Below are 25,975 nucleotides of genomic sequence, written 5' to 3'. Positions count from 1 at the left end.
GCCCTGAGGGATGATCTTATGGCAAGCTTAAAGTAGAAGTTCATGTTGTAGTAGCAGAGAGTGAAAATAAGTCTCAGAGAAGCTGCTTGTGGCATTACCCAATTCCTTTTTTCTTACTTGGCAAGAACAGGCCTCTAACCCGTATTTGCCCACAAGAGGAGGCACCACCATGGCATCAGGGGGCCGATTCCGCTGCCCATCCTGTAGACATGAAGTGGTTTTGGATAGACATGGGGTATATGGACTTCAGAGGAACCTGCTGGTGGAAAATATCATTGACATCTACAAGCAGGAGTCCACCAGGTAACACTCTTCCACTCTTCCATGTGTCAAGCCCATCTGAAACTTGTTTTTGTTTATTTGTTTTAATGGGTTGCTACACTGAATGCTTGTTTATCAATCACAGACTGTTTTATGGAAAAATGTTTTTCCAAGTCAGTCCTTCCCAGTGAGAGTGAGAGTTGCTCACAGCAGGAGAGAGGGGAGTTGGTGCCCATGCTTTTGTATCAATTTAAGAAAGAAGTGACTCATTAACACTAATCCATTCCAGATGGTGATGCTGAAAGAGATATACTGCTGTCCCCCTGTACCTTAAAGCCTGGTATTACATCCATTTTACACATTTTGCACTTCACACGTCCTTTGTAGCTCCAGATCCCTACAAAGCAAAGAAAAAAAAATCTAGTAAAAACTTAATAGAAAATTAATAGAAATGGCATCTTCCAAAGTAGCCCAGTTCCTAGTTCAGACAGTCTTGCCTTAAAATTGTTTGGATGATAATAATAAAAACAAAATCCTCTAACATAGGTTAGTAAATACATAGCATGTATTTACTCTAAGGGAAGTCACAAAGCAAGGCAAAACCCTGGCCTTTAGGGACTTAAACTTCAGAGCCACGAAGAAAAAAAAAGATGAAATTCAGGTTATATTTCCCTATTCCTTATACTGTATTTACTGCATTGTCAGCATTCACTTGTTGATTGTGAATAGCATTGTGATAGCATTATACATCTATCCATTCATTTTTAAAAAATAACAATAAAGGCTTCTTATTCACCAAACCACATTGGCTATAGAATTCCTTTCCTAGACACAATGCTGCGGGAAGCCTGTTCCTAGAAGGCACGGTGTGAAGAGCCCCTTTTCAATTGTGTGCAGGTCAGTCCAGTCCACAAAGCTTGATAGCAATATTGAGACCATCTAGAAATGGCCTCATTATGATTCCATTAGGGGACATGTATTTATGGAACATCTGCAGAGCTCTAAGAGGCTTGTGCTTTTGGAAGGAAAGCTGTTCTATAAATCTAACATAATTATTATAATTATTATAGCTATTAATTTCTGCTAAAGATCCAAAACTAAATTAGACAGTACCAGGATCTAGATGGGTTTGGGGAAGAATTGCTGATGACATATTGCAGAGATTGCAGCTGGCTGTTTCCCTTGCTTCCAAAGTCTCTTGACAAGAACAAAAGTACTATTGCTGTTGCTGTTACTTTACAGATTTGATCTCATTGTATTTCACTACTTTAAAATACAAATACACACTTGTCTCTTAAAAACTTAACCAGCCAATTAAAACCCAATTAATTATGAGATTGATGCAAAAGTAATCGGGATTTTTGCAATTACTTTTCATGGCCAAAACAGCAATTACTTTTCCACCAACCTAATATTAAGAGAGTTTATATAACAAGAGTTTCAGTGCTAGTCCGGTGCCTTGCACAGAATAGTTGCTCCATAAATCCCAGCTGATTAAGCAATACCACAAATATTCTTACATAACAAGTTTCAGAGCTAGTACAGTGCCTTGCACAGAATAGTTGCCCCATAAATCCCAGCTGATTAAGCAACACCACAAATATTCTTACATGTTCTATTTATTGCAATAAATTTATGTTTTGTTACTTGTCACAGTGGGAACTGGAGACATGAAAAAATAGCAATACTTGTTAGGAAATCCAGAGAAGAGATGTTAAAACTTGCAGTATTAGTAAAATTACAAAACACATCTTCACCTTAACTGTGAAGTTGGCTTCGTGCAGCTGCCAAAAATAGTACCCAGGGCTGGGAAGTAAATTGCGTAAAAGCAATTAACCAAATTTCCAACAATAAAGCTCATAGTTGAGTGGAATAGGGATGCTTTTGTGATTTTCTGTGATTTTGTTATGCTGTTTTTTCTTGAACTTGAGACTTGCCTGTGAGACAATTTTACTTGGTAGCAAAACCACAAGTTGCACAGAGCACTTGGCCACATGTCTGGGAGGAAATGCAGGTGTCCCCTGGGGGCAGGCAGCCTTACTAGACCAGAACCTTGAGCCTCAGGGTACATTAGGTAACGCTGGAATGACCTTGGATATACAGAGTGAGAAGAGTTCAGCTGTGACTATTGGAAGGGGGTGGGGGGGCGGTGACCAATCACAGACTAGGATGTTATTGGTCAACTCTGACCTCCTCCAGAAAGGCTGGAGACTGTAAGTCTCCACAAAACCTAGCATTCTTTTTTTTCGTTTTCTTTTTTTTGAGATGGAGTCTAGCTTTGTCGCCCAGGCTGGAGTGCAGTGGCGTGATCTTGGCTCACTGCAAGCTCTGCCTCCCAGGTTCACGCCATTCTCCTGTCTCAGCTTCCCAAGTAGCTGGGACTACAGGCGCCCGCCACCACGCCCAGCTAATTTTTTTGTATTTTTAGTAGAGATGGGGTTTCACCATGTTAGCCAGAATAGTCTTGATCTCCTGACCTCGTGATCCACCCCCCTCAGCCTCCCAAAGTGCTGGGATTACAGGCATGAGCCACCGCGCCCAGCCAAAACCTGGCATTCTTATCCAGAATTCTGCATGGTGCCAGACTAGCCACAGCTGGGAGTGGGAGATGGTAAGAGAAGGTACTATTTTGGCTAATATTAATAATTAATATAATAATATTTAACTTTAAAATATAACAATTAAAACTATTATGTGCTATGTGCCAGACACTGTTCAGGGTGCCTAACACATGAATCATGTGCAGTTCTTTAATTCTCACAATAATCCTGTGAAGTGTTGATTATTATAATTACTACTACCCTATTGAAGTTTTTAGTTTCTTAAAGTAATCAACATGCACAATTTTTAAAATTCATTACTACTAGGCCTCTGAAGAGAAATGCTGTCTCCACTCTGTTCTCTCTTTACCTACCCCCAAGCCTCATTCCCCAGAGTCAACCACTTTTAATTCTTTTAGCTGTTTTTCTGCTATTTATCACCAATGACATGTGCATACTACTGGTATGCTCCTATTCTTTGATTTTTCAACTTTAGACATTTTCTATTGACTTTCCACTGTAGACGATTAGGACTGAGCCCTCACATGGCTGGGCTTTACCCTCTACTTGGGAATTATTTTACTCTCCCCTGGGTCAAACCCCTTGCTCCCTGGATTCCAGGTCTCCTTGTTTGGTGGCTTACTCTCTTGTTTCTATAGAGCACATCCTCAAGTAATCTCTTAAAATGTGCACAAAGTCCTCCTCTTTTCAGCCTCTCCCACTCCATCACCACCTACTTCCACCTTCAGGACTCCTGGCTCCTGCAGTTCCAGAGCCTTTCCAGGGTTCCATAGCTCAAGTCAGCTTGCTTATTGTAAGCTTCTCACTGCAGAAATGTAACAGAACTAAGATGCAACTCAAGTAGGTCATGTCCCTTCATCCAGATGTTCCTAATTTCCAACATTTGATTGACATTTCTCTTCTGCTGTCATCTGTGCTCACTTTTTGTCCTTATTGATTTATGCCCTTTTATTTCCTTATCCTCATTTCACTGGGATTTCAGCAGAATAAATACATAAATACATACATACATATATAAATACATATATAAATACATAAATAAATACATGCTTGTGTTCATTCTGCCACGTTTAATTAGAAGACCCTTAATCCGATTTTTGATACGAGTAAAAACTGAGACCAAAAGAGGTTAAGTAACTTGTCTAAGACCACATGGCCACTACATGGAGAAGCTGAGCTGGAATGAAGCTTTAAGATCAGTTTGGCCAGGCACGGTGGCTCACGCCTGTAATCCCAGCACTTTGGGAGGCTGAGGTGGACAGATCACCTGAGGTCAGGAGTTTAAGACCAGCCTGACCAACATGGTGAAACCCCACCTCTACTAAATACAAGAAAAATTAGCCAGGTGTGGTGGCAGGCGCCTGTAATCCCAGCAACTTGTGAGACTGAGGCAAGAGAAACGCTTGAACCTGGGAAGTGGAGGCTGCAGTGAGCCGAGATTGAGCCATTGCCCTCCGGCCTGGGCGATGAGGAAAACTCCATCTCAAAAAAAATATCAGTTTGACTACAAAGTTACTACTCGAATTGCCTCACCAAGACCAGATGCCCACTCCTCAGGAAACTCTAGGGTGGCCCCGGGAACCTCAGGGACCAGAGACAGCAGGCTATATGTTCCTCAGTCTAGCCTACACTGAACGGTGAGGGGCCACAGCCAATATTTAGCACTGGGCCCTGACCACAGCTATGAGCTTGGCTGATCTCACCTCATAAACATGTATTTATGTCTTTCTTTTACATGCCAAATCTGTCCCAAGTCTGTTACATGTTTGAAGTTGTACAGAGGTTTCATTATACGCTCATCTACGAGTGAGTGGTGCCTCTGGGGCTGGGCTACAACTTAAATAAGAAAAACCCAGTGAGGAATATGCGAAATCGTTCTCAGTGTATACAGCACCATGAAAAAAATAAATAAATTGAATCACAAACAAAACTAAATGGCTGTTTTCACATTTTCAATATTTGCATATACTGTATAGACCTGTGCTCTATGACGCTATCTCTGGTCACAGCCGTTGATATCAGAACAGCATGTGGGACCGAAGCTGCCCACTCTTGCTTAGCCCACATTAATAATAAGGTAGTGATACCTAGGAGGGAAGGGTTTAGAGGGGAAGAAGCCCTTGACCAGGCAGAGATCAACTTGCCAGTCCAAACCCCAGAGAGCACTGTCATTTATTAAAGGAGTAATCAGGATGTGTCTGGTCTCTTCCACTGCCACTCAGGAGTGCCAGGTGATCCCAGGCTTTCCCCATATTTGCTATGCCTTCTCCAGCTGGGTGGTGTTACACTAGAGCACAGGGAATCCTGTCCATTAATAGGTCAGATTCCCTTTCATTGTCTCACTCATTTGTGCAACAAATATTTACAGAGCCAGTGCCTCTGTGCAAGGCACTGTTCCAAGTACTGGAGATGCAGCAAAAAAGAAGACTCATCATGGCCCCTGCCCTTATGGAGCTGATATTCTAGTGGAGGAAACAGACAGACCTGAGAGGAGGATAATTTTCTCAATTGTGGAGTTGACTGTCCTTATTTGAGTTCCAAATAATGTGGTCAAATCAGAAGGTCATAGACTTCATGGAAAGCATATTGCTGCAAGACCAGACAGAAATTCCTTTTGCAACAATCACATTCTAAAATTTTGAAACTGGAAGTCCATGCAATTTTCTTACAAGACCCAGGGCTTCTCCCAATGTTTAGCCTAATCTCAAGTAATTGACGTCCACCTAGCAACTTATAAAGGAACATTAGCGTCTTACAGAGGCACATCAGCATGTTCTCTGCCTTTCTCTGAGTTCTGGGTCTGCAGCTACAAGATACCACACATCAAAAACGATGGGTTTCAAACACTTGTATTCATGATTCACGGTAGGAAGTGCATTTTACATTGTGACCACTTACATATATGGATGGATATATATACACATACATGTACATACATATATACACACATACACAAACACACACACACACAAACACACATATACTTTTGTTTCAGTCACATATATACACACGTACACCTGAAACAAAAGTTTCAAACAGCAATACTTATTCTTACTACAGGTAATTCACAGTATTTGCTATTCCATTCTATTGTTATTTTAACAATGCAGATCATCGCTCCCTAAATTGAGTTCATGGCTCATAAAAACCTGTAGTTTTTAAAAATTGGATCTGTATAGCAACAAAAAAAATGTAGTCCCAAATCTAAGATGTTGCTAAATAACTATGTGTTTGGAAATTTGAAGAAAGCTTCTGGATTTGGATTTGAATTTTTTGAATACTTCTGAAAACTATTAGCAGCCTCAGTCATTAGATAGGATATATCAGAATTCCTGGGGTTTATATAAGAAGGTACACCCACACTTGCCTCTCATACACAGTTGCATCCAACCAGTACTTGAATTAATAATCAGAAGATTTCGGTTCCATGTGAGCCACGTCTATCCTCATTCCTTCAGGTGAAAAGGGTCTTTCCTGGGGCCAGAGGCTGGAGGGGGGCGATCTAGCTCCTCCTAAAAGCTGGTGCAAACTTGACTTTTAGTTCATCAACAACTTCCTGTTCTTGGTCCATAATGGGAAAGTATCCCTTGAGAAACTCGTGCGCATATAGACACAGTGCTGGACCACGTTCCTGATGGCTCACCAGGGTTTGATATTCAACTTTCAGGAATTTCACTAGCAGAGTCTTAGACCTTAAATAACTTAAAATCGGCCATGTGGAAATACACCATGGAAACGGGCAAACGGTACAAATCAGGATCTCCACGTCTCTGTCCCTATCCCAAGCAGGTTGTTAGAGATTTGCCAGCACTCCCCTGCTTCACCTGCAGGGAAGCTGAATTTGGTGGGCTCTGAGCACGTGAAAGGGCCCCTGGGGGTCTTCTGGAATAGAGTTGCTGGGCATACAGGGACGAGAAGGAATTTGCAAGGCAGAGCAACATCAGTTCTGCCTTGATGAGAGTGCCTCAGTGAGAGCTGATGGACATTTATCTGCCTACCTCCTCCCAGGCCAGAAAAGAAGTCGGACCAGCCCATGTGCGAGGAGCATGAAGAGGAGCGCATCAACATCTACTGTCTGAACTGCGAAGTACCCACCTGCTCTCTGTGCAAGGTGTTTGGTGCACACAAGGACTGCCAGGTGGCTCCCCTCACTCATGTGTTCCAGAGACAGAAGGTAACAGAGTTGCTCCCTCCCTCCCGCAACCCCTCCCCATCTCCACACCTCAGGGCCTTCCTGGGGCCAGTGTGAGTGGCTCCCTGCGGTGGAGGAGGAAGCCCAAGCCACGCAGGGCCATGGGACGCTGGAGGACACACAAGGTCTGCAGGAAGACGTGCACAGTTGTGCACGAGGCACACACCAAATTCCCTGGACGGTGGGGGGAAAGGCGAGACAGGGCAGGGGTGCCCAGGTTCAGGAAGGGGTGCAGAACGGCAGGATCCCTGTTTTTGTGCCCTTTTGAGGTTGCTGAAGATGAGCAATGTTAGGGGACCCAGCAAAAGCTCAAACTGCTCAAGATTATGTGAAGTTTAGACTGCAGATAAGAAAAGGACGGCTTTTTACCCTAGTCACAGGATACTTTTCTTCATCCACCCATGAAAGGTTTCTTTGGCCTTCCTCAATGCCTTTTATCCCGCACTCTTAGTGAGGGAGGGTTACATTAATGACATGCAGTTACAGAACAGCTTTAAAACACAGACTTGTGCTGGCCCTCCTGTCACCAGGGCCAGTTGCCTAAAAGCCCCTCTGAGTGTGGTGCCTCAGCCATAGCTCCCTAATTCTGAGCAGACAGAAAGACAGTGTCTCCCTCTACACATTACCAACCTGCCAACCTGGTTTCATTCACTAGCAGGTCAGAATTTATCCATCTGGTGCAGATAAAAGTGGATTTGGGTACTCCAATAGGTGTAGCCACTCCAGGCACTGAGAACTTGAGCAGTTCCACCTCTCAGTTTCTTTCATTTAGAATCATCAGTTCCACATTTGATCAGTGTTTTATTGTGAAGATCTGTGCTGGAATCAAATTTGGAAGCAAAACTCTTGGGCAACACCAATTACAACTAGTGGCCACTAAGTCCTAAAGAAGCAGATTTTGCAAATTATCCACAACATTTGTTTATTTTTGAAGCCAGTTACAATTTATTCCCCCTTCTCTTCTGCCCACCTCCCCCAAAGCATAGCATGATAGAACTGGATGGTAGCTGTTTCACACTCCTTCCTTCAGAGCCTGGAGACTCATGTGAGAAGGACAGAAGAACAGACTGGTGGGACCCTCACCCTTGCTCCCGTTTGGCCAAAGCAGCTTCACCTCCATATTAGCTTTCACTTGAAGAAGGTTCTGCAGCTTTAAAATATTTTATAATCACTGTTCTGGTCCAATCTCCTTCTAAATGTGAGAAAATTAGGGTCAAAATTGAATATATGTTTTGCCCAATATCACAGAGAAGTTGGGGGTAGAGTTGGACCAAGCGCATGGGTCTCCCAAGTGCCCCTCCAGTGCTCCTGGTGGCTCCATCAGCCAGTCTTGGGAAGGGGATAAATAGGAACAATAGAATCTCTTCCTAAGTCAAAAGAGCAAAGGAATTTCAAAGTTGACATTTCTCCCCTAGAACTAGTTCTTTGTTTCAGTGTGAAGTTTGTAATGACTTAGTCTAATGTGTGAGTGTTTGTGTCTGTATACACTACATTCTTATGCCCATAATAAGTATTTGTTGAATAAATGAGTATTTACTATACACATTTCCCAAGTAAAGTTAACCCTTAGTTCCACTAGGTAAATAATTCCATTTGGGTCCCTGAAGTCACATATTGGTCTCCATGCCATTTATAAACAATACTTAGAATTCTTTAGCTTGAACATGTTGATCTCAATATTAAGACTGATGAAAACTGTGAAACCTTTCCCTGCACAAAAGGATTCATACACAAAGGTTTGCTTGCAATATCAGGAGGTCCACAGGCCTCCCTGTTAGTCCTTAGGGGTTGCGTGGATCCTAAATTAAGAACCTGTAAAGACAATGTTATGACCAATTCACAGTCGGGGTGACTAGGAAACCCCTAAGATATTGGGTTCATGTTTTCTCTTCCTTAGTCTGAGCTCAGTGATGGCATCGCCATCCTCGTGGGCAGCAACGATCGAGTCCAGGGAGTGATCAGCCAGCTGGAAGACACCTGCAAAACTATCGAGGTGAGTCAGGCGACTCCCACGGCATCTCAACCAAGCCTGCAACACCCGGGGGTTTATGACTTCCTCAGTGCCACACTAGACATCCCTATTCTGACCTTTCATTCTTTACTTCTAGAATGGCCTCCTTCCTAATATGTCTCTGAAATACTGACCTCCTGCACAGAAAGAGACATTACCATATGAGTCACTGAGGCAGATGTTACCACAATTACTAGGGCTGTTGTTGCATGTGTTGTTCTTTCTTCCTTTTGAAAGATTAGCTACAAGAAAAATAAATCCCCCATCATGGAAATCACTGTTGTTGCTATTACAGCAAACTTTTTTGGTGGAAATCCAAACTGTCTTAGGAAATGCTCATCGGTGCTTTAGACAGTCATAGGCAGGTTTGAGCTGCACTTCTCTGCTCTTACAGCGGTGCTGTGAAGTGGCCATAAGGAGGAGAAAGATCTGCCTAGCTGTAGTTAGAGAATGGCTCAGTGGCTGGGAGCTCATGGAGGCCAGAGTTCGAGCTCATTCATCTCCACTTGCCCTCTGCCTGGCCCAATGCCTGGCACATAATCAACACACACACACACACACACAAAATCTTGCTGAATGAAGAGATGAGTGGCCAGTTGTTTAGCTCATATTTAAGCTTGCCGTATAATAAATAGAGCAAATCTACTTGTCCCTCAAGATGAAATATAAAGTATGTCATTACCGGAGGCCTTTAAAGTGTGGAAGCCTAAAGAGAGTTAGCTATGTGACAGATATCTTTTCAGGAATTGAAGATTCACTGACTAGTCACATCCATGCTGCTCTGGGGCAGGTGCAAGTCACCTGGGTTCAAGTCAAGGCCCTGGCTCTGTAACTGGAGCAGTCCATTACAGTCTCCCTGCTCTAAGATTTAGGGTCATTGTTTTTGTAGTTGAACCTCTTTGCAGAGGGTGGAGGTATGATGCTGTTCAGTTCATGGCATATAGTTCTCATTGCTGTGTGCAAGCCTCTCTTGTTATCTATTTATTTCCCGTTATCCTCATTTCCCACTCTTGTTCTCCTCCCCATAGATTGCCACTCTAACATGTTTGATGTTCTGTTTGTATTCTTTTAAAATACGTATTGTGTTATATACATGTCTTTTAATTTTATAAATGGTATTATGTGGTATTTTTCATTCTGCTTCTTACTTTTTAAAAACTAAGCATTATGTTTTTGGGGTTTTTGTTTGTTTTTTGTGATGGAGTCTCACACTGTCACACAGGCTGGAGTGCAATGGCATGATCTTGGCTCACTGCAACCTCCGCCTCCCAGGTTCAAGTGATTCTCCTGCCTCAGCCTCCTCAGTAGCTGGGATTACAGGCTCCCGCCACCATGCCCAGCTAATTTCTGGTATGTTTAGTAGAGGTGGGCTCTCATTCTGTTGGCCAGGCTGGTCTCAAACTCCTGACATCCTGATCTGCCCACCTCGGACTCCCAAAGCGCTGGGATCACAGGCATGAGCCACCACGCCCAGCCAGCATTATGTTCTTAAGATCTGTTCACGTTGCTACAAGGAGATTCAGTTCCTCAGTTTTCTCCTCTGTAAAAATGGGGCAATCATGGTACCTACCTTATAGAGTTACTATGAATAATTAAATAAGCAGAAGCAAAATGCTTAGCACAGTGCCTGGCATGTGGTGAGTGTTCAATAAATACTATTCTTATTATTTTATCATTAGAAAGGCAAGTTCTATTGAAAGCTAAAGGCCATTTTCTAAATGAGGGCTTTAGGACATTAGCTATACTTATCTCATTTTAAATTTGCACATTATTAAAATCAATCTCATTTCTTCTCCACACTCATATTCCTGAAAAGATCCATGATAAATCTGGGATCCATTTATAGAAGGAAAATTTTCTCTTGGTGAAGAGCCAAAAGAGATTAGGAAACAGACAGTACAAACTTTTTTCTTTGTACTTATTTACAGTAAAGGCAAAATATAATTCGGTCGTAACACCGTGAATCAGCACTCCAGGGTCGTACCAAGCTGAGTCCTGAGTTTATAAATAGGAGCATGTTGCTTGCGGGTGAGCGAGGTAATCTCAGGGCTTTACTGGAGATGTCTGTTGGAAGGAACAGGCTTTCTGTCTGGGATGGAGAAGCTGGAGAATGCACAGGAGAAGAGCCCTGGGGGGTCCATCTGGGCCTTGAGCAATTTGATTCTTGAGCAAATGCAAATGATTGGGGCTCCCTTTAGCCAGCATCAGAGGACACTGAGGGGGCCGCAGAGATTTGACAACAGGTTTTCTTCATAGAAGCCGATCAGGGGCATGGTAGGAAGTGCTGTTTTTATTCACCGAAATGACAAGAAGGAACAGGTTTGAAGTTAAATCAGCAGAAGGGATTAGTGCAGATGTCAGGAAGAACGTCCTGGCAGGGAAGGGCAGGATCATTACCCCCATTCTTATTGGCAATACAATTCATTGAACATGACACACTTTTCTAATAAGTATTTTCACAGGTGGCTAGGGGAGGGTATGTAATCATTCCCTGCAAGACTTTACGATGAGGCTGCAAATTATCAGGAGTCTTAAAAGTCCATCCTTTTACCTGTTTATTTCGTTTCTTTCATTTATTTCATACCTGTTTTCATAAAATGAAAAAACAGCAAGTATACATTCTTATTTATTGTTTAGGATGTATATTCATATATAACAGTGTAGAAAGTACAGTCGTGCACCATGTAACATTTTGGTCAATGATGAACTGCATATATGATGGAGGTCTCATAAGATTATAATATCATATTTTTACTGTACCTTTTCTATGTTTAGATACGCTTAGATGCACAAATACCATGTATTACATTTTCCCATAGTATTCAGTACTGTAACATGCTGCATAGGTTTGTGGCCTAGGAGCAATAGATTGTGCTATACAACCTAAGTGGGCAGTAGGCTCTGCCATGTAGGTTTGTGTAAGTACATTCTGTGATGCTCACACAATGGAACTGCCTAAGGATGCACTTCTCAGAACATACTAGTTAAGCAACCCGTGACTGTGGATATTTACATACAGCCTCCTATACATTCATGGGGAGAAATTAGGAATGAAAACACCAAAAGTTTAAGGGTGGTGAATAGTGGGACTGCAGGTGATTTTCACTGCCTCCCTTATATATTCCTGTATTCACATTTTTATAAAGTACGTTTGACATTTTTAATAACCAGCAAAATAAAGAATGAGTGAATATGACTCACATGAGCATAGTTCTTTCAGATCAGTTTAGGTGGCTCATCTGGAGATGTAGAGATTGTCTCAAAACCCCATGGAGGTCTCCGACTTTATGAATCCCTCTTGACACATTAACCTTCGTTTGAAGCATCCCTGAGGACAGGGGCGCTTCCAGATGGCCACCCTGTGCATCTGTCATCACTGGGGCGATCTCCCAGAGCCAGTTCCATATCAGTGGACAAAGCCCAGAGGCTCAGCTTCTTGCCAGCCTGCAAGGCAGGACAACATGGAGCAAACCAGTCCTTGGCTTGCAGTGAAATGGTCCTAGCTTGAGAGCCGGGTGGATTATCTACTGGAGTCAGGGCCACAGAGCTCTTGTGTCTCCGGTTCTGCCTGGAGTTCGTTTCCCTTTCTGGCTTTGCTCACCACCTGCCCAGAAACATTTTCTGAGAAGCTATGAGTGGTTCCTGGCCAGGGGGTGGAAAACTGTTGTTAAAGAATTCTCTTTTCTGATTGGTGAAGAGCTCCTTAGGGATGGGAAATGAAGTAGTCCCTGGGGTGGGTATTATCCTTCCATAATTACACAGCCTCTCCCCGCCTGGGGCCCTGACACCTGCCCCAGAGCCCTTTGGTGGCTGTGCCTTCCTTGCACATGTCTAATTTTGTCCTAATCACGTAATGTCGCACAGGACTGGCCTGGAGAGGCACCTGTCCCGGGACCAGCCCTGAAGCAATGCTGAGCTTAGGGTAAATTACACTGTGGACTCCTTGTTATCCTTTAAGAATAATGTCTGCAGTTAACATGAATTTACAGTAATAATGAAGAAGGATTTGAGAATGCCTATAGTTGCAAAAGGGTGGTCTAAAAGCGGGAGTGGCATTTTCCTTCCATGCTGTGGGCTGATGGTGAATGATCTGAGCTGTGAGTCTTTTTACCTCTGCTTCTTGAGAGTGGCTTGGCCTAAGACGTTCCCTGAACTCCGGACTGCAGGTTGATGGAGGGCTTCTGGGCTGTTCCATGAGCCCAGCATGATCTGAAGGTTCACTTGCCTTTCTAGACCTGGAGATGTTCTGGGACGGAATGGAGCTGGATGGGGGGCTGCCTGTAGGAATGGAAATGTCCACTGGGGAGCTCTCTGCTTCCAGGGAAACATGCTTGACTTTCATTCCTCATCCCTAGAGAACATAATCTACCTCTTGTAAACTTTACCAATGGCACTTATCCTATGTCACTGGATACTTAAGGGCACAGGCTGTTAATACTGGCCATCCCAAAGGCAGGCTGGCAGGCCTAGAAACATCCCTGTTTTGTATGGCCTGTCTAGTGGAAACTGTTCCAAGTAAATAATAAATATTTGATATGGAGCATTTTCAATCTCTGAAAAAAGACAACTTGAATAAAACCCTCCAATGATTTTGCAGTGATTACATATTCATTGTATTTCCAAAACAGTGATTTTACCCAAAGTGACCTTTTCTAATCTCTGAGACATTGTCCATGCCATTACAAATATGAAGTATGAATATAATTGAATTGTTTAAGTAGCATGCTAGAATTTTAAAGGCAATATAACATATGTTTAAAAGAAGAGATTTCAGAGTTTGAGTTTTAGTTCTGTTGCTTAATTACACGACATTGGGCACGTTACTTAAGCTTCCTGTCCCTTGGCTTCCTCAGCGTTACAGTGGGGATGATAATACCTTCTTCACAGCATTGTCATGACGACGAAGTTGAAATAAGAGATACATGCCAGGGGCTTGGCAAAAGTCACCTTACAGCCTCAGAGTCAGCTTGGAAAGCACACACTTATTCTGATGATGTGATCCAATAGGAACCTCTAGAGATTCTGGAGCATCTTTTAAATGGTGTCAGAAGACTATCAGGTCCTAGTTAATTGTGATGGCAGGACTGAGTAACTCCCTCTAGAGGGACACGTTGAGAATGAAGAGCTAGACATGACTTCCGTTCTTTATCTAAGAGGTTTTGTGGCAACTGGAAATATTGGCAACCAAGGGAGACTGAGCCTCTTCTGGGAAACGTGGTGACTACCCACAGCAGACCAGAGTGAGATAAACATCTACTCAGCCTGACAAGTGGCTTTCGCTGAACCATGGGGCTCCAGTCAGAACAGGCCCACCTGGCCCTCAGCCCTCATAGCATCTACTCAAGAAGATTCTAAATGATCTGGCCTAGCCCAGAAAAACCAAAATGCCAAGAGCCCCAAGAGTAAGTGTTAGAATTCCCTCAAATTACGACATAATTATCCTTCGAACATGGAGCGGCAACATAAAGTAGTAGAAAAGAGCCTGAGTTTGGAAGACCCGAGATCCACAGCCACTGAATGGAGTTGTTTGCTGAGCACTACACAAAGGGGCCAGCTGGTGGAGGGCTGAATCCCAGCCTGGGTGCCCGGAAGTTGGTGTCTCTGTAGTTTATCTGTTCCCTTTCTAGGGACATCCTAGTCTGTACTCATGGGACTTCTCCAAGTGCTTGTAACTGGAGCTTCATGAATGAAAGGCTGGATTTGATTTTCTTGGAAGGAACTTCTTACTTTAATGTAGTTCTTTTTTCAGTATTGTTAATCCACAGGCTGCTTTTTTTTCTTTTTTGGAGGGTTGGTGGCAGGAAATCCTGTTTGCTTATTGAAGGGAATTTTGAAGTTCCTTATTTCAAATGAAGGTATAGCTCTAACAAGTATGTCTTGATGAATGTTGGAGGAATGTGGTGGAGATATGAATGGGCCTAATCAAGCCACAGTTGCTCAGTGACAAGTGGTGGGTCTAAGAGCTTATCTTCAGCTCTATTTTGGTCACAGAGCTGTGTTCCTTACATGGTAAGAGCAGTGGTCATTGTTGCCTTAGGTTTTTTTCCTATTGTGGCCATGGCACATGTGCAAGCTAGTGCCGAGCTTTCAGGGCTAGGACATGTAATGTATATCTTAATGCTGTCAATGACACAAGACTTGCCAGGAACAGAGGGAGGCACATCATAGCCTAATGACTCTCTGAAACTTCTTCACATTTACCTGAAATTAGAGAGTCTTGGAACTGTAGAGTCAGAAGGGACCTTAGCAATTATATAATTCAATCTTTCACTGTACAAATACAAACATACTAACAACTGTCCTGAGGTTCAATGGTTTCCCAAAGGTTGCATAGCTATATTTTACTGGTTTCTTGGTTTTGGGGCTTGTTTTTTTTTTTTAACACTGAATGAAGCAGAAGCTTGGAATGTCCACTTCAATGCCTATTTCTTTGGAACAGAACAAAATTGAAGCTTCTGCATGAAGGTTGAATATTTCTAGATGCAAATCACATTTTATTCATTCATTCATGCATCCATTCATTCATTCTTTCTTTCTTTCAATCTATATTTCTCAAGTGTGCATTGTGTGCCATGTTCTGTACACATAATGCTGGGAACTAGTGATGAGCTAAACATTAAAGGTTCTGTTCACAGGCATTTTTTATTCTAATAGAGGAGTTAGGCAGTAATCAAATGAACAACAAGATCATTTTAGAGAGTGATAATTACCTGAGAGAAAAGTGAACCAATAAAAATCTAGCCATTTAAAACAGTGATATGACAGTGCTTTGCTTGGAAGGCTGTCTTCTCTTTTAATGTAAGGTCATCTATTGTTGATTTTTCTTTCCATGAAAGGTTCTCTTTGCAGTTGCATATTTTGTTTTTCTTATTACGACTAAAATATAAAGGTGGCTAGAAATTGGAGTCTGCCAATTTTAACATTTCCATGATGGCAACAGTTCAACAATGGCTTTAGATCAATGTTAAATGTTACCTACTCACTTCTAAGGAAACAACCAAATGACCATTTGATTTTTTTTTTTCTCTACATCCAGAAATGTTGGCATTGGTTAGAAACAAATATCCCACCCATCATCATCTTACCATTTCAGTATGGGAAGGATGATCTTCACTTTATAAAATCATCCCCTTTTGGTATATTGCATCCACACTGCATTCTCCCTAGAGATGGGATGAATTTTATTTTCATTAAAATATTATAGACAACTTTAATTTGGTTCTCCCAAGAGGCCAAGAAATATAACTGTCCTAGCAGACCCAGGAGGAAGGCTGTGCAGCAGCCAGAGGCTTTGCATCAGAGTATGCCCGGAGGCCAATACCTACTTCATTTATGGTGGAGGTATACTTCACTTGCTAAGCACATACACAGGTGCACACACACAGAGGATGTAGGAACCACAGACATCAAAAGGAAGAAAATGGAGACTATTTGAAAAGATAAACTCGAAATCTCAAAAAGTATATATCTTGATTGAATTACTGTCCAGAGAAGAGGGGAGGTATATGGCTCCGAATTGGTCTTAAAGATACATACCTTTTTACTCAAGTAAATGAAAAAGTACGCTAAAAGCAAGGAGCAATCTTTGAGACGAGGAAGTTTTTGTGGAGAAGAGACAAATATGGTTGCTATCATGCTTTTGTAGGTAACAACAGTCCTTTAAAGTGTTCTGTCTGCAGACGTTTTCACAATGCAAAAGTCCACATTTTTTCCTATTCCATTTTTCAGGCTGCTAGAAAGTCACTGCTGAAAGTGTTGCAGATTCACATTAACAAAGGCACAGTAGGTACTGAAATTCACAGTCGTCACTGTCAGTAGCTAGGTGGCCTCTGAGAACTTTTTTTTTTTCATGGCACATATCTGTTCCCTCATCAGCTTAGAGGGCAAATTGATAACCTGAGGTGCTTATTGTTCCCTGACTTTCACAGCACTTTGATGGACTTGAAGCCAAGAAAGATTAGGGGGCACCTAAGTTAGTCTCTCATGTGTGGGTTCTACCTCAAAGAGTGTGAAAAAATAGGAGACTTCATTTCATGGAGTATTTCACATTTGAATATGACATTAGGTTAACCTGAACATTTTGAGTTAATTTCTAAAAGTCTGTAAGTTCCAATTTCATAATTCCAAGGAAGAGGCATGTATTTTTGCCGTTTCAGAAACAGATTTATCTAACTCTTACCATTTTTTGCATAGAATTATATTAAAAGCTAATTAAACAAGAGAAAAATGTTTTTTCCATTAGGAACTAGAAAATATAATAATTTTACGTTTATCATTTATAATGCTTTTTTTTCTTCATTATTCTCCAGAACAATGGAAAATTATGGCAGGTTATTAGATTATACAATGCCAGGTACAAAGTGAGTAGTTGGTGAATTTTGTTGAAAGAACTAGTGAATATAATTCTGAAACAATTTAAGATGCCTTGCCTTTAAATAACCTACCTTAAGCATGGTGAATTTGGGTTTGGTTTTTTTTTCTCTTTTGGAGGTGGAGTCTCACTTTGTTACCCAGGCTGGAGCGCAATGGCGCAATCTCGGCTCACTGCAGCCTCCACCTCCTGCCTCAGCCTCCCAAATAGCTGGAATTACAGGCGCGTACCACCACGCCCAGCTAATTTCTTGTATTTTAGCAGAGACGGGGTTTCACTGTATTGCCCAGGCTGGTCTCGAACTCCTGAGCTCAGGCAATCTGCCTGCCTCGGCCTCCCAAAGTGCTAGGATTACAGGCGTAAGCCATTGCGCCCGGCCAGTACATTTGTTAAAAGGCATATTTTCCATTTACAATCACTTCATATAATTTTTAAAAGTTACTTAAAATATGGGCCCAGCTGGGTGTGGTAAGAGTAGCAATGACCCAGGAATTCAAAGACCTTGACTGTAGGCCAGGCACCAATAATAAATGGTAGGATGGCCTTGAGAAAGTGACAGCTCTGCTGGGTTTCAGTTTCCACATGAATGACATGATTGATTTGGAGCAGGTTACTTCTAATATTCCATGCGGCTTCAAAATTCCACAACTGAATAATTCAGATTAAGGAATTTAGAGCTAAATTTAATAGACATTGATCCAGTACCAATATATGCCAGGTAATATTATAAGCACTTTACAAAGTATTTAATGATATAATAATTTTAATAAAGCATAGACCACATATGGGGTAGCATTTCCTGCACTATAAAGTATAAACAAATGATAGTAATTTTACTAACATTCAATGTAAGTTATTTAAAAAAAAAGAATAGAAATAAAATAATGCTTGGAATTGGAAGTAATATAGGAATGAAATTAGTTATACCATTTAAACTGGCAAAAAAATTATATGGTCAAAATAAGTGATTTAATCTTTATTTGACTTGAGAGAGTACACTAGATTACACATGACTTCGCATCTATCTCATTGTTAATGACTTGGCTGCCATAAACTTGAATGTTCTCACATATTAAATCACATAGGAGAAAATTTTTGTGAATCAAAGACTTTCTACCTGTATTACATCTTAATATAATACTCATTATATTATAAATGTTTTAAGTGCACAACTCATTTGGGAGAAACAAGCTGGAAACCATTATATGATCACAGTAGAGCTTCTAAATATCAGAGAGGCTTATTTCATGTGTACAATGGCCACCTGGTTGCCTGAAGGTTGGAACAAAAGATAATACAGTGAAAGAGAGTTTGATTGGAAAGCTACTAATAGGTTTCAGTTTCTAGGCCTGGTTGAACAGTCCGACTCTCAAGCTAAAGGGCTGGAAATGAGTGGAAATTTGTCAAGCCAGGCAATTTCCACATCTTGACATGCTGCATGGGCCCTTGTTCCATTACTTTGACAACTGCCAGGACTTCAAGCATTTTCGTCCCCTCCCCAACCTCCTTTACTCCTATTCCTCCTTAAGGTCAAGCTCAAGCTCAAGCACTAATTCCTCTAAGAAACTCTTCCTGAGTCAACATTTCTGGCTCCCCTCAAAGTTCCTCCACCTACACAAAGGGTTGGACGAAGATTCCATAAATGCTTCTAAAGCATCTGGTATAAATCTCTAAAATATTTACATTATTCAGCCTACCATATTGAATTACATTATTGGTCTATAGTCTTTCTCAGTGAACTGTGAGCTCCTTGAGAATAGGAACTATGTTAATTCTTTTTTGGATCCCCAGAGTCTTGACACAAATAACATGCATTGTTTGTTAAATCCATGAATGAATGGGTGGATGACAGTGGTAAGGCATTTACTATTAAAATAGTTGGCACCACTGGATCTCCATGCGTTATAATTTGGTTAGGAACTGTGATGAGAATTGACTGTGTTCCAAGGAAGGCAGTGGAGTAAGGGATGTATTTCTTGCACATTTGCAGGGTATCTTCATAATCAACAATTTGGTTTAGGTCATTCTCCCCCACTCCGTACTGAGAATAGTAGAGAAGTTGAGAGGAAATGAAACACATTAAAAATATATATATATTCCGCCAGGAGTGGTAGCTCACACCTGTAATCCCAGCACTTTGGGAGGTCGAGGTGGGTGGATCATGAGGTCAGGAGTTTGAGACCAGCCTGACCAACACGGTGAAACCCCGTCTTTACTAAAAATACAAAAATTAGCCAGGCAAGGTGGCACGTGCCTGTAATCCCAGCTACTCAGAAGCCTGAGGCAGGAGAATCACTTGAACCCAGGAGGCGGAGGTTGCAGTGAGCCGAGATCGCGCCATTGCACTCTTGCGTGGGTGACAGAGCATGACTCCATCTCAAAAAAAAAAATACAAAACACAAAATCTATTCAACAGATATTTACTGAACAGCTACTATCCAAGGTGCTCTGTGTCCTAGGCAGACCCAGATTCTACCCTCAAGAAAAATATAGTTTAGATATTTAAGAAATTCACATAAAGGAAGAAAGCAATACATGACATAAAAGACTTCAATGTTTACCAAAATGAAAGAATATGTGATGAAGGCTATAGAATGGTCAGAGATGTCAGAAATAAATTTGCTGGATTCCCGAGAAGCTCTCACTGTGCAGGAGAGCTAGGTTAGATCATTATGGCTCACAACCTGCTCTCAGCTATAAAGGCCCTGGACCCAGAAATGGTCAAGTCCAAGGAGATTGGCATACATGCACACCAAGCTTACCAGGGATTGAAAAACCAAAAGGCCAATGACTAGATGAACTGGATAATTAATTATGATTTAAAGATGGGCCCGGAGTAAAGGGATCTGGATGGTACTGGAGATACTTCAGCCACACAACACAAATGTGCAAGCCAGACTTCCAACACAGCCTTTCTCTCCAAGAGCATAGACCAGATGCAGTATTTCCCATTCTTAGGCAGTATTGGATAAATAGAGGATCTGGTAGATACAGATATATGCTATCAATGGTAACTATTATGAGATTTCAGAAAGTTAAAAATTGCATTCAGCCATAAACATCAAGGGACGCTTATTGAAGAAATGGTAGTCTGACAATGTCTTTGAGATTGCTTAGAGTTTGCAGTGGTGACTTGGGGAAGAACACTGTAGACAGAGGGGAAAGCATGAACAAAGAAAGTGAGTGGTTTATTTTTGCTGGAATTCAGGGTATACAATGGAGGATAGTAGAATATTATGAGAGAAATTGGAACCAGATCATGGAGGGATCTTGAAAGCTAGTTACGAAGTTTAAGTGTTATTCTTTGTGTAATAGGGAGTCATTATAGAAAAAAACATGATTAAGGCCGGGCACGGTGGCTCACGCCCATAATCCCAGCACTTTGGGAGGCTGAGGTGGGCGGATCACTTTAGGTCAGGAGTTCAAGACCAGCCTGGCCAATGTGGTGAAACCCCATCTCTACTAAAAATTCAAAAATTAGCTGGGCGTGGTGGCAGATGCCTGTAATTCTAGCTACTGGGGTTGCTGAGGCAGGAGAATTGCCTGAACCTGGGAGGCGGAGGTTGCAATGAGCCGAGATCGCACCACTGCGCTCTAGCGTGGGCAACAGAGCTAGATTCTGTCTCAAAAAAGAAAGAAAGGAAAGAACAAAAAACATGATTAGAACTGTACTCTGAGAAAATTAACTTGGTTGTAGTGTGTGAGTTGGCTGGGAGGAGGGAATCCTAGCTGCAGAGGTCCTTGGGAAGCTACAAAATCTATATAGGAGGACTGAAACTAGGACAATATTGGCATAGGTGGAGCAGAAAGAGACTTGAAGGTACAAACCAAGAAGTATCATAGCATTTTCCTTGCATGCACACACATGCACCCACACTCCAAAGCAAAATATAACCTATAACCTATGTAACCCGAATATAATACAGAAGAAAATAATTCTTTATTTCTATGAAATTCTCCATTTATAAGGAACAGAAGATTGGAAAACCATTGATTCATGTAGCCAATTTAATTGATTTTTAGATAGTCTAAATATCAAATTTGTTAAAAATGGAATTTCCAAAGCACCAACAGAGTGGGTATCCATACCTAAATGGACATCTTCAGGGAAAAGAAAAAAATATCCTACATAAGTAAATGTTCTTCTTTCCCAGGATAACTAGGTGATTTCTCCAAATCGACTTTGTTTCAAATACTTTCTAACATTAGCTAACCCAACTAATAGGAATGTTGCAGAAAACAGAAACAGGAGCTTTGTGAGAAGTTTGATTACCTGTACGGCATTTTGGAGGAGAGGAAGAATGAAATGACCCAAGTCATTACCCGAACCCAAGAGGAGAAACTGGAACATGTCCGTGCTCTGATCAAAAAGTATTCTGATCATTTGGAGAACGTCTCAAAGTTGGTTGAGTCAGGAATTCAGTTTATGGATGAGCCAGAAATGGCAGTGTTTCTGCAGGTAAGTCTCTTTTTGGCACCAAAGTAACAACCCAAAAGGTGGGTGCTGGAAAATTAGTTATCACATTTTTATTATTTTATGTACATTTCAGTTTTTATTTATTTTACCAACTAAAATATAAACCCCATATGCTTATATATTAATCTATTTAAACAATTTAAAAAGCATGTCTATGATACTGCTTAAATCTAATAGGGTTCTGTTATAAGACAGCAGTTATGACATTTAGAAACTAAGCTATGAGATTCTCAGAGTCAACAAAGGAAATAATTGTCTTACCACTGTCTTTTATGGAAATAATTTAAGTAAGACTATCTTTTGTTTGCTTTCACAGAATGCCAAAACCCTGCTACAAAAGTAAGAACTTTTTATTTTATGTAAAAATGCATATTTTCACCTTTACCCAAAGCTACCCAATTTTAAACAGTGACAGAAAGTGGCAACTTGTCTTTGTTGCAGAATCTCGGAAGCATCAAAGGCATTTCAGATGGAGAAAATAGAACATGGCTATGAGAACATGAACCACTTCACAGTCAACCTCAATAGGGAAGAAAAGATAATACGTGAAATTGATTTTTACAGAGGTTTGTTATTCTTTTGACCATTTGGCCGAAGCTGCAGGTGTGTGAAAGCTGCTGAAGAGTTGGGTGGGAGGAAAGCAGGGATTCAGAATCACCTCCAGAATCAATGTCAACAACTTTACAAGGATCATATCCAATGTGAAGCTCTATTTCATTACAGGATCACATCGTTTGTTGACAGTGTTTATTTAGCTTTGCATATATGGTGCCTTTTTTTTTTTTTTTTTGATAGACTCTCACTCTGTCGCCCAGCCTAGAGTGCAATGGCACGATCTTGGCTCACTGCAACCTCCACCTCCTGGGTTCAAGTGATTCTCCCGCCTCAGCCTCCTGAGTAGCTGGGATTACAGGCACCTGCCACCACACCCGTCTAATTTTTGTATTATTAGAGAGGTAGGGTTTTGCCATGTTGGCCAGGCTGGTCTCGAACTTCTGACCTCAGGTGATCCACCTGCCTCGGCCTCCCAAAGTGCTGGGATTATAGAAGTGAGCCACCATGCCCGGCCTGGTGCCTATTTTAATGTCAGGTTGGGTATTTGACTCTGGATAAGCAAATGCTTCATAATTGATAATGATGATATCTCAACTTCAATCCTATGCACAGTGTTAGCCAAAATAATGTAAAGTGTCAGCAGGAGCAAGGTTAAAGATGAGATAAAAACAATACATATGAGGCATGTGGGATAGATATTGCAGCACATCAACTTAATCAAACTTTAGGGGACAAGAACAGTAACAACTCATAGAATAAGTCACAACCTGAACGTAAACCTGGGTCTGTGTGATCAGTTATACTCCCTGAGCTATAACCACATTCCTACCATTTGGCTCAGAAATCCTATTTCTGAAATTTTATCCTGATTAAATAATTGAAAAGCGAAAAATAATCTTGGAGCTGACTAAAACTTTGATCACCTTGACTCATGCTAGCCCACCTAGATGATCACACCCCTCAGCTAGACCACTAGACCACTAGTAATGCTATGAGGCTGCACCAACATCCACAGACAAAATTTTAAAGGCAAATCTTTAGGATGTATCTTTTTAAAAAAATCGCTTAATATTGCCTGTCTTTAATGTCGCCTGAGGGAATATTAAGATCAGTGGGTCAGGAAAAGAGTCACGGCATTCCAGCACTTTGGCAGGCCAAGGCGAGTGGATCACTTAAGGTCAGGAGTTTCAGATCAGCCTGGCCAACATGGTGAAACCCCATCTCTACTAAAAATACAAAAAAATTAGCCGGGCATGGTGGCGTACGCCTGTAATCCCAGCTACTCCAGAGGCTGAGGCAGGAGAATCACTTGAACCCAGGAGGTAGAGGTTCCAGTGAGCCGAGATTGCACCACTGCACTCCAGCCTGGGTGACAGAGTGAGACTCTGTTTTAAAAAATAATGAATAAATAAATAAATAAATGAGTCATGATATTAATTATGGCAAAAGTAGGTATTCACTGAACAACGGAGGTAGAAAGCTAAAATGACAAAAGGGCTTTGTATGTTTTCTGAGATAGGGAAGACAGTTGCACTTCCATTTAATCTGACAGAGATAAATAAGTGACAATCACAGGCCTCCAGGAGCTTGCAGATGTGGCATAATGTAATAAATATGTGGACGGGCTCTGGAAGATGAAGGGCATGATGCACAGCAGGGGTGAAGACTTTGTACTGGGGAGGAAAACAAGGAGGATAGGGATGGTTCCTTCACATTTGTCCAGTCCACATTCCACTAGAAGCACAAAGCCCTGGCACGGCACACTTGGACCATTGTCAAGTGTCTGTCAGAGAAAAACTCCCCAGCCTTGACCTTAACTAGGGCTATAAGCACTGGCCATTAACTGTGTCCATGGCTGCAGGGATAGTTATAACAATTTACAAGATACCTTACCTTACCAGAAGATGAAGATGAAGAAGAAGAAGGCAGAGAAGGAGAAAGAGAAGGAGAAGTGGGAGGAGAAGCAGTAGAAGTGGAAGAGGTAGAAAATGTTCAAACAGAGTTTCCAGGAGAAGATGAAAGCCCAGAAAAAGCTTCAGAGCTCTCTCAGGTGGAGCTGCAGGCTGCCCCTGGGGCACTTCCAGTTTCCTCTCCAGAGCCACCTCTAGCCCTGCCACCTGCTGCAGATGCCCCTGTGACACAGGTAACCCCTCCTTTTCTTTCTACAGGGCACGTGGGCGTGTCTCCTTACTGAATAGCCTAAACAATTTACCCTATTCTGCCTTAAGAAAAAGATAACTATATACCAGACATTTATATATTGTAGACAAAAGATTTCAAGACAGTCCTCATGTCGGGAAGAAAAGTCCTCTAGGTGATTCAACAGGTTCTTTGTTGTTATCGTTAGTTAACAAAATTTAATACAACTTTCCCACCAGTAATGTCCTCAAATCGGAGGCAATCTTTGTCTGGAAATTGTGTGTGTGTGTGTGTGTGTGTGTGTGTGTGTATGTGTGTGTGTCCATGTCTGTGTGTCATGTTAATTCATAGAGAGCTGATATCATGGGGACTGGGTCTGCTCTTTGTTACTTAGTGAGTGTAGATGTAGGGTATAGGATGAGAAATAAATAGCATATAGGGTAAGAAATAAAAGTGATTATACTTTCAGAACTTTGAATTTTCTGTAGATAATTGAGGGGGTAAATAGAGAAACTACACTAGTTTATGTTCCTGTTGCTTACCCTGAAATACAACTTATGTATTTTTCCTTCAGTGACCAAACAATGAAGCCTGGTTTTCTATGGATTTGGCATTTGATGAGATTGTGTGTTGACAGAATTGTTTAAAACATATCTTAGGAAATAAGCTCACCCCAGATGCTGCACCTAATTGGTTGACCTCATGTTTCTAATATGTCACCATCCAGTTTTCAAACCTTTGTGCAGACTCCATGATACTTCAGCAGACAGGATCCCAACCTTTTGAGTTTGCAGGCAGTGCAGACTCATCAGAGAGGAGTCCTGCTTCTGCAACTGCTTTTGAAGTGGATTGAAACAGCACTCCAGAGGGGGATCTCAGAGATGGAATTGTATTTCTATGCTCTGTCTCCACAGGAAACCAGGCTAAAATGCCATTTATAGTCTAGAATTTTTAAATTCTGAGCATTTCAGTTGTACTAAAATTGAAAGAGGTATAGTAACTAAGTGAGGGTTGGATTTGATCAATAAGATTAATTTTTGTTTTTATAACGAGGTTTTCGGGACTCACGTATAATGCCAACAAATTATTCTAGTCAATAGTTTGACCCTTTTCGCATATCTGATATTTTATAACCAACATTCACTGAGGTTTCTGCTTTCTGCCTGCGTGGGCTCCCAGTGAGTGAAAGACAAGCTCAGAAAAGAAGAGGGCACACATCCGGATGCTGGACAGAGGGGCACTGTGGTCACCATTCTGCCCTTAGCGCTTCTGGAGGGTGGGATGAACTAAAACGGCCACCAAGGCACTGCATGCAGGGAGCGCGCAGTGTTCAAACCCAAAGGGAACTAAAATCAACTGCTTTTTCTTCTTCTTCTTCTTCTTCTTTTTTTTTTTTTTTTTTTTTTTT

The 25,975-nt window shown here is 41.5% G+C and overlaps 1 protein-coding gene across 2 annotated transcripts in view; it reads left to right on the top strand.

Annotated features, from left to right (window-relative positions):
• TRIM55 (tripartite motif containing 55) overlaps positions 1-25,975 on the top strand; it is a 63,110-nt gene that overhangs the window by 15,026 nt on the left and 22,109 nt on the right. For both annotated transcript variants that reach the window (XM_063643252.1, XM_055286205.2), the window contains exons 4-10: positions 131-303; positions 6,831-6,996; positions 8,912-9,007; positions 21,622-21,855; positions 22,190-22,212; positions 22,315-22,439; positions 24,330-24,571. In XM_063643252.1, the coding sequence (XP_063499322.1) occupies positions 131-303; positions 6,831-6,996; positions 8,912-9,007; positions 21,622-21,855; positions 22,190-22,212; positions 22,315-22,439; positions 24,330-24,571 (1,059 nt within the window). The remainder of the gene's footprint in view (positions 1-130; positions 304-6,830; positions 6,997-8,911; positions 9,008-21,621; positions 21,856-22,189; positions 22,213-22,314; positions 22,440-24,329; positions 24,572-25,975) is intronic.

The sequence above is a fragment of the Symphalangus syndactylus genome, chromosome 7 (assembly GCF_028878055.3).
Source record: "Symphalangus syndactylus isolate Jambi chromosome 7, NHGRI_mSymSyn1-v2.1_pri, whole genome shotgun sequence".
Classification (NCBI taxonomy): domain Eukaryota; kingdom Metazoa; phylum Chordata; class Mammalia; order Primates; family Hylobatidae; genus Symphalangus; species Symphalangus syndactylus.
The sequence above is the reverse complement of the archived record's forward strand: the minus strand, read 5'-3'. Positions and strand labels throughout refer to the sequence as shown.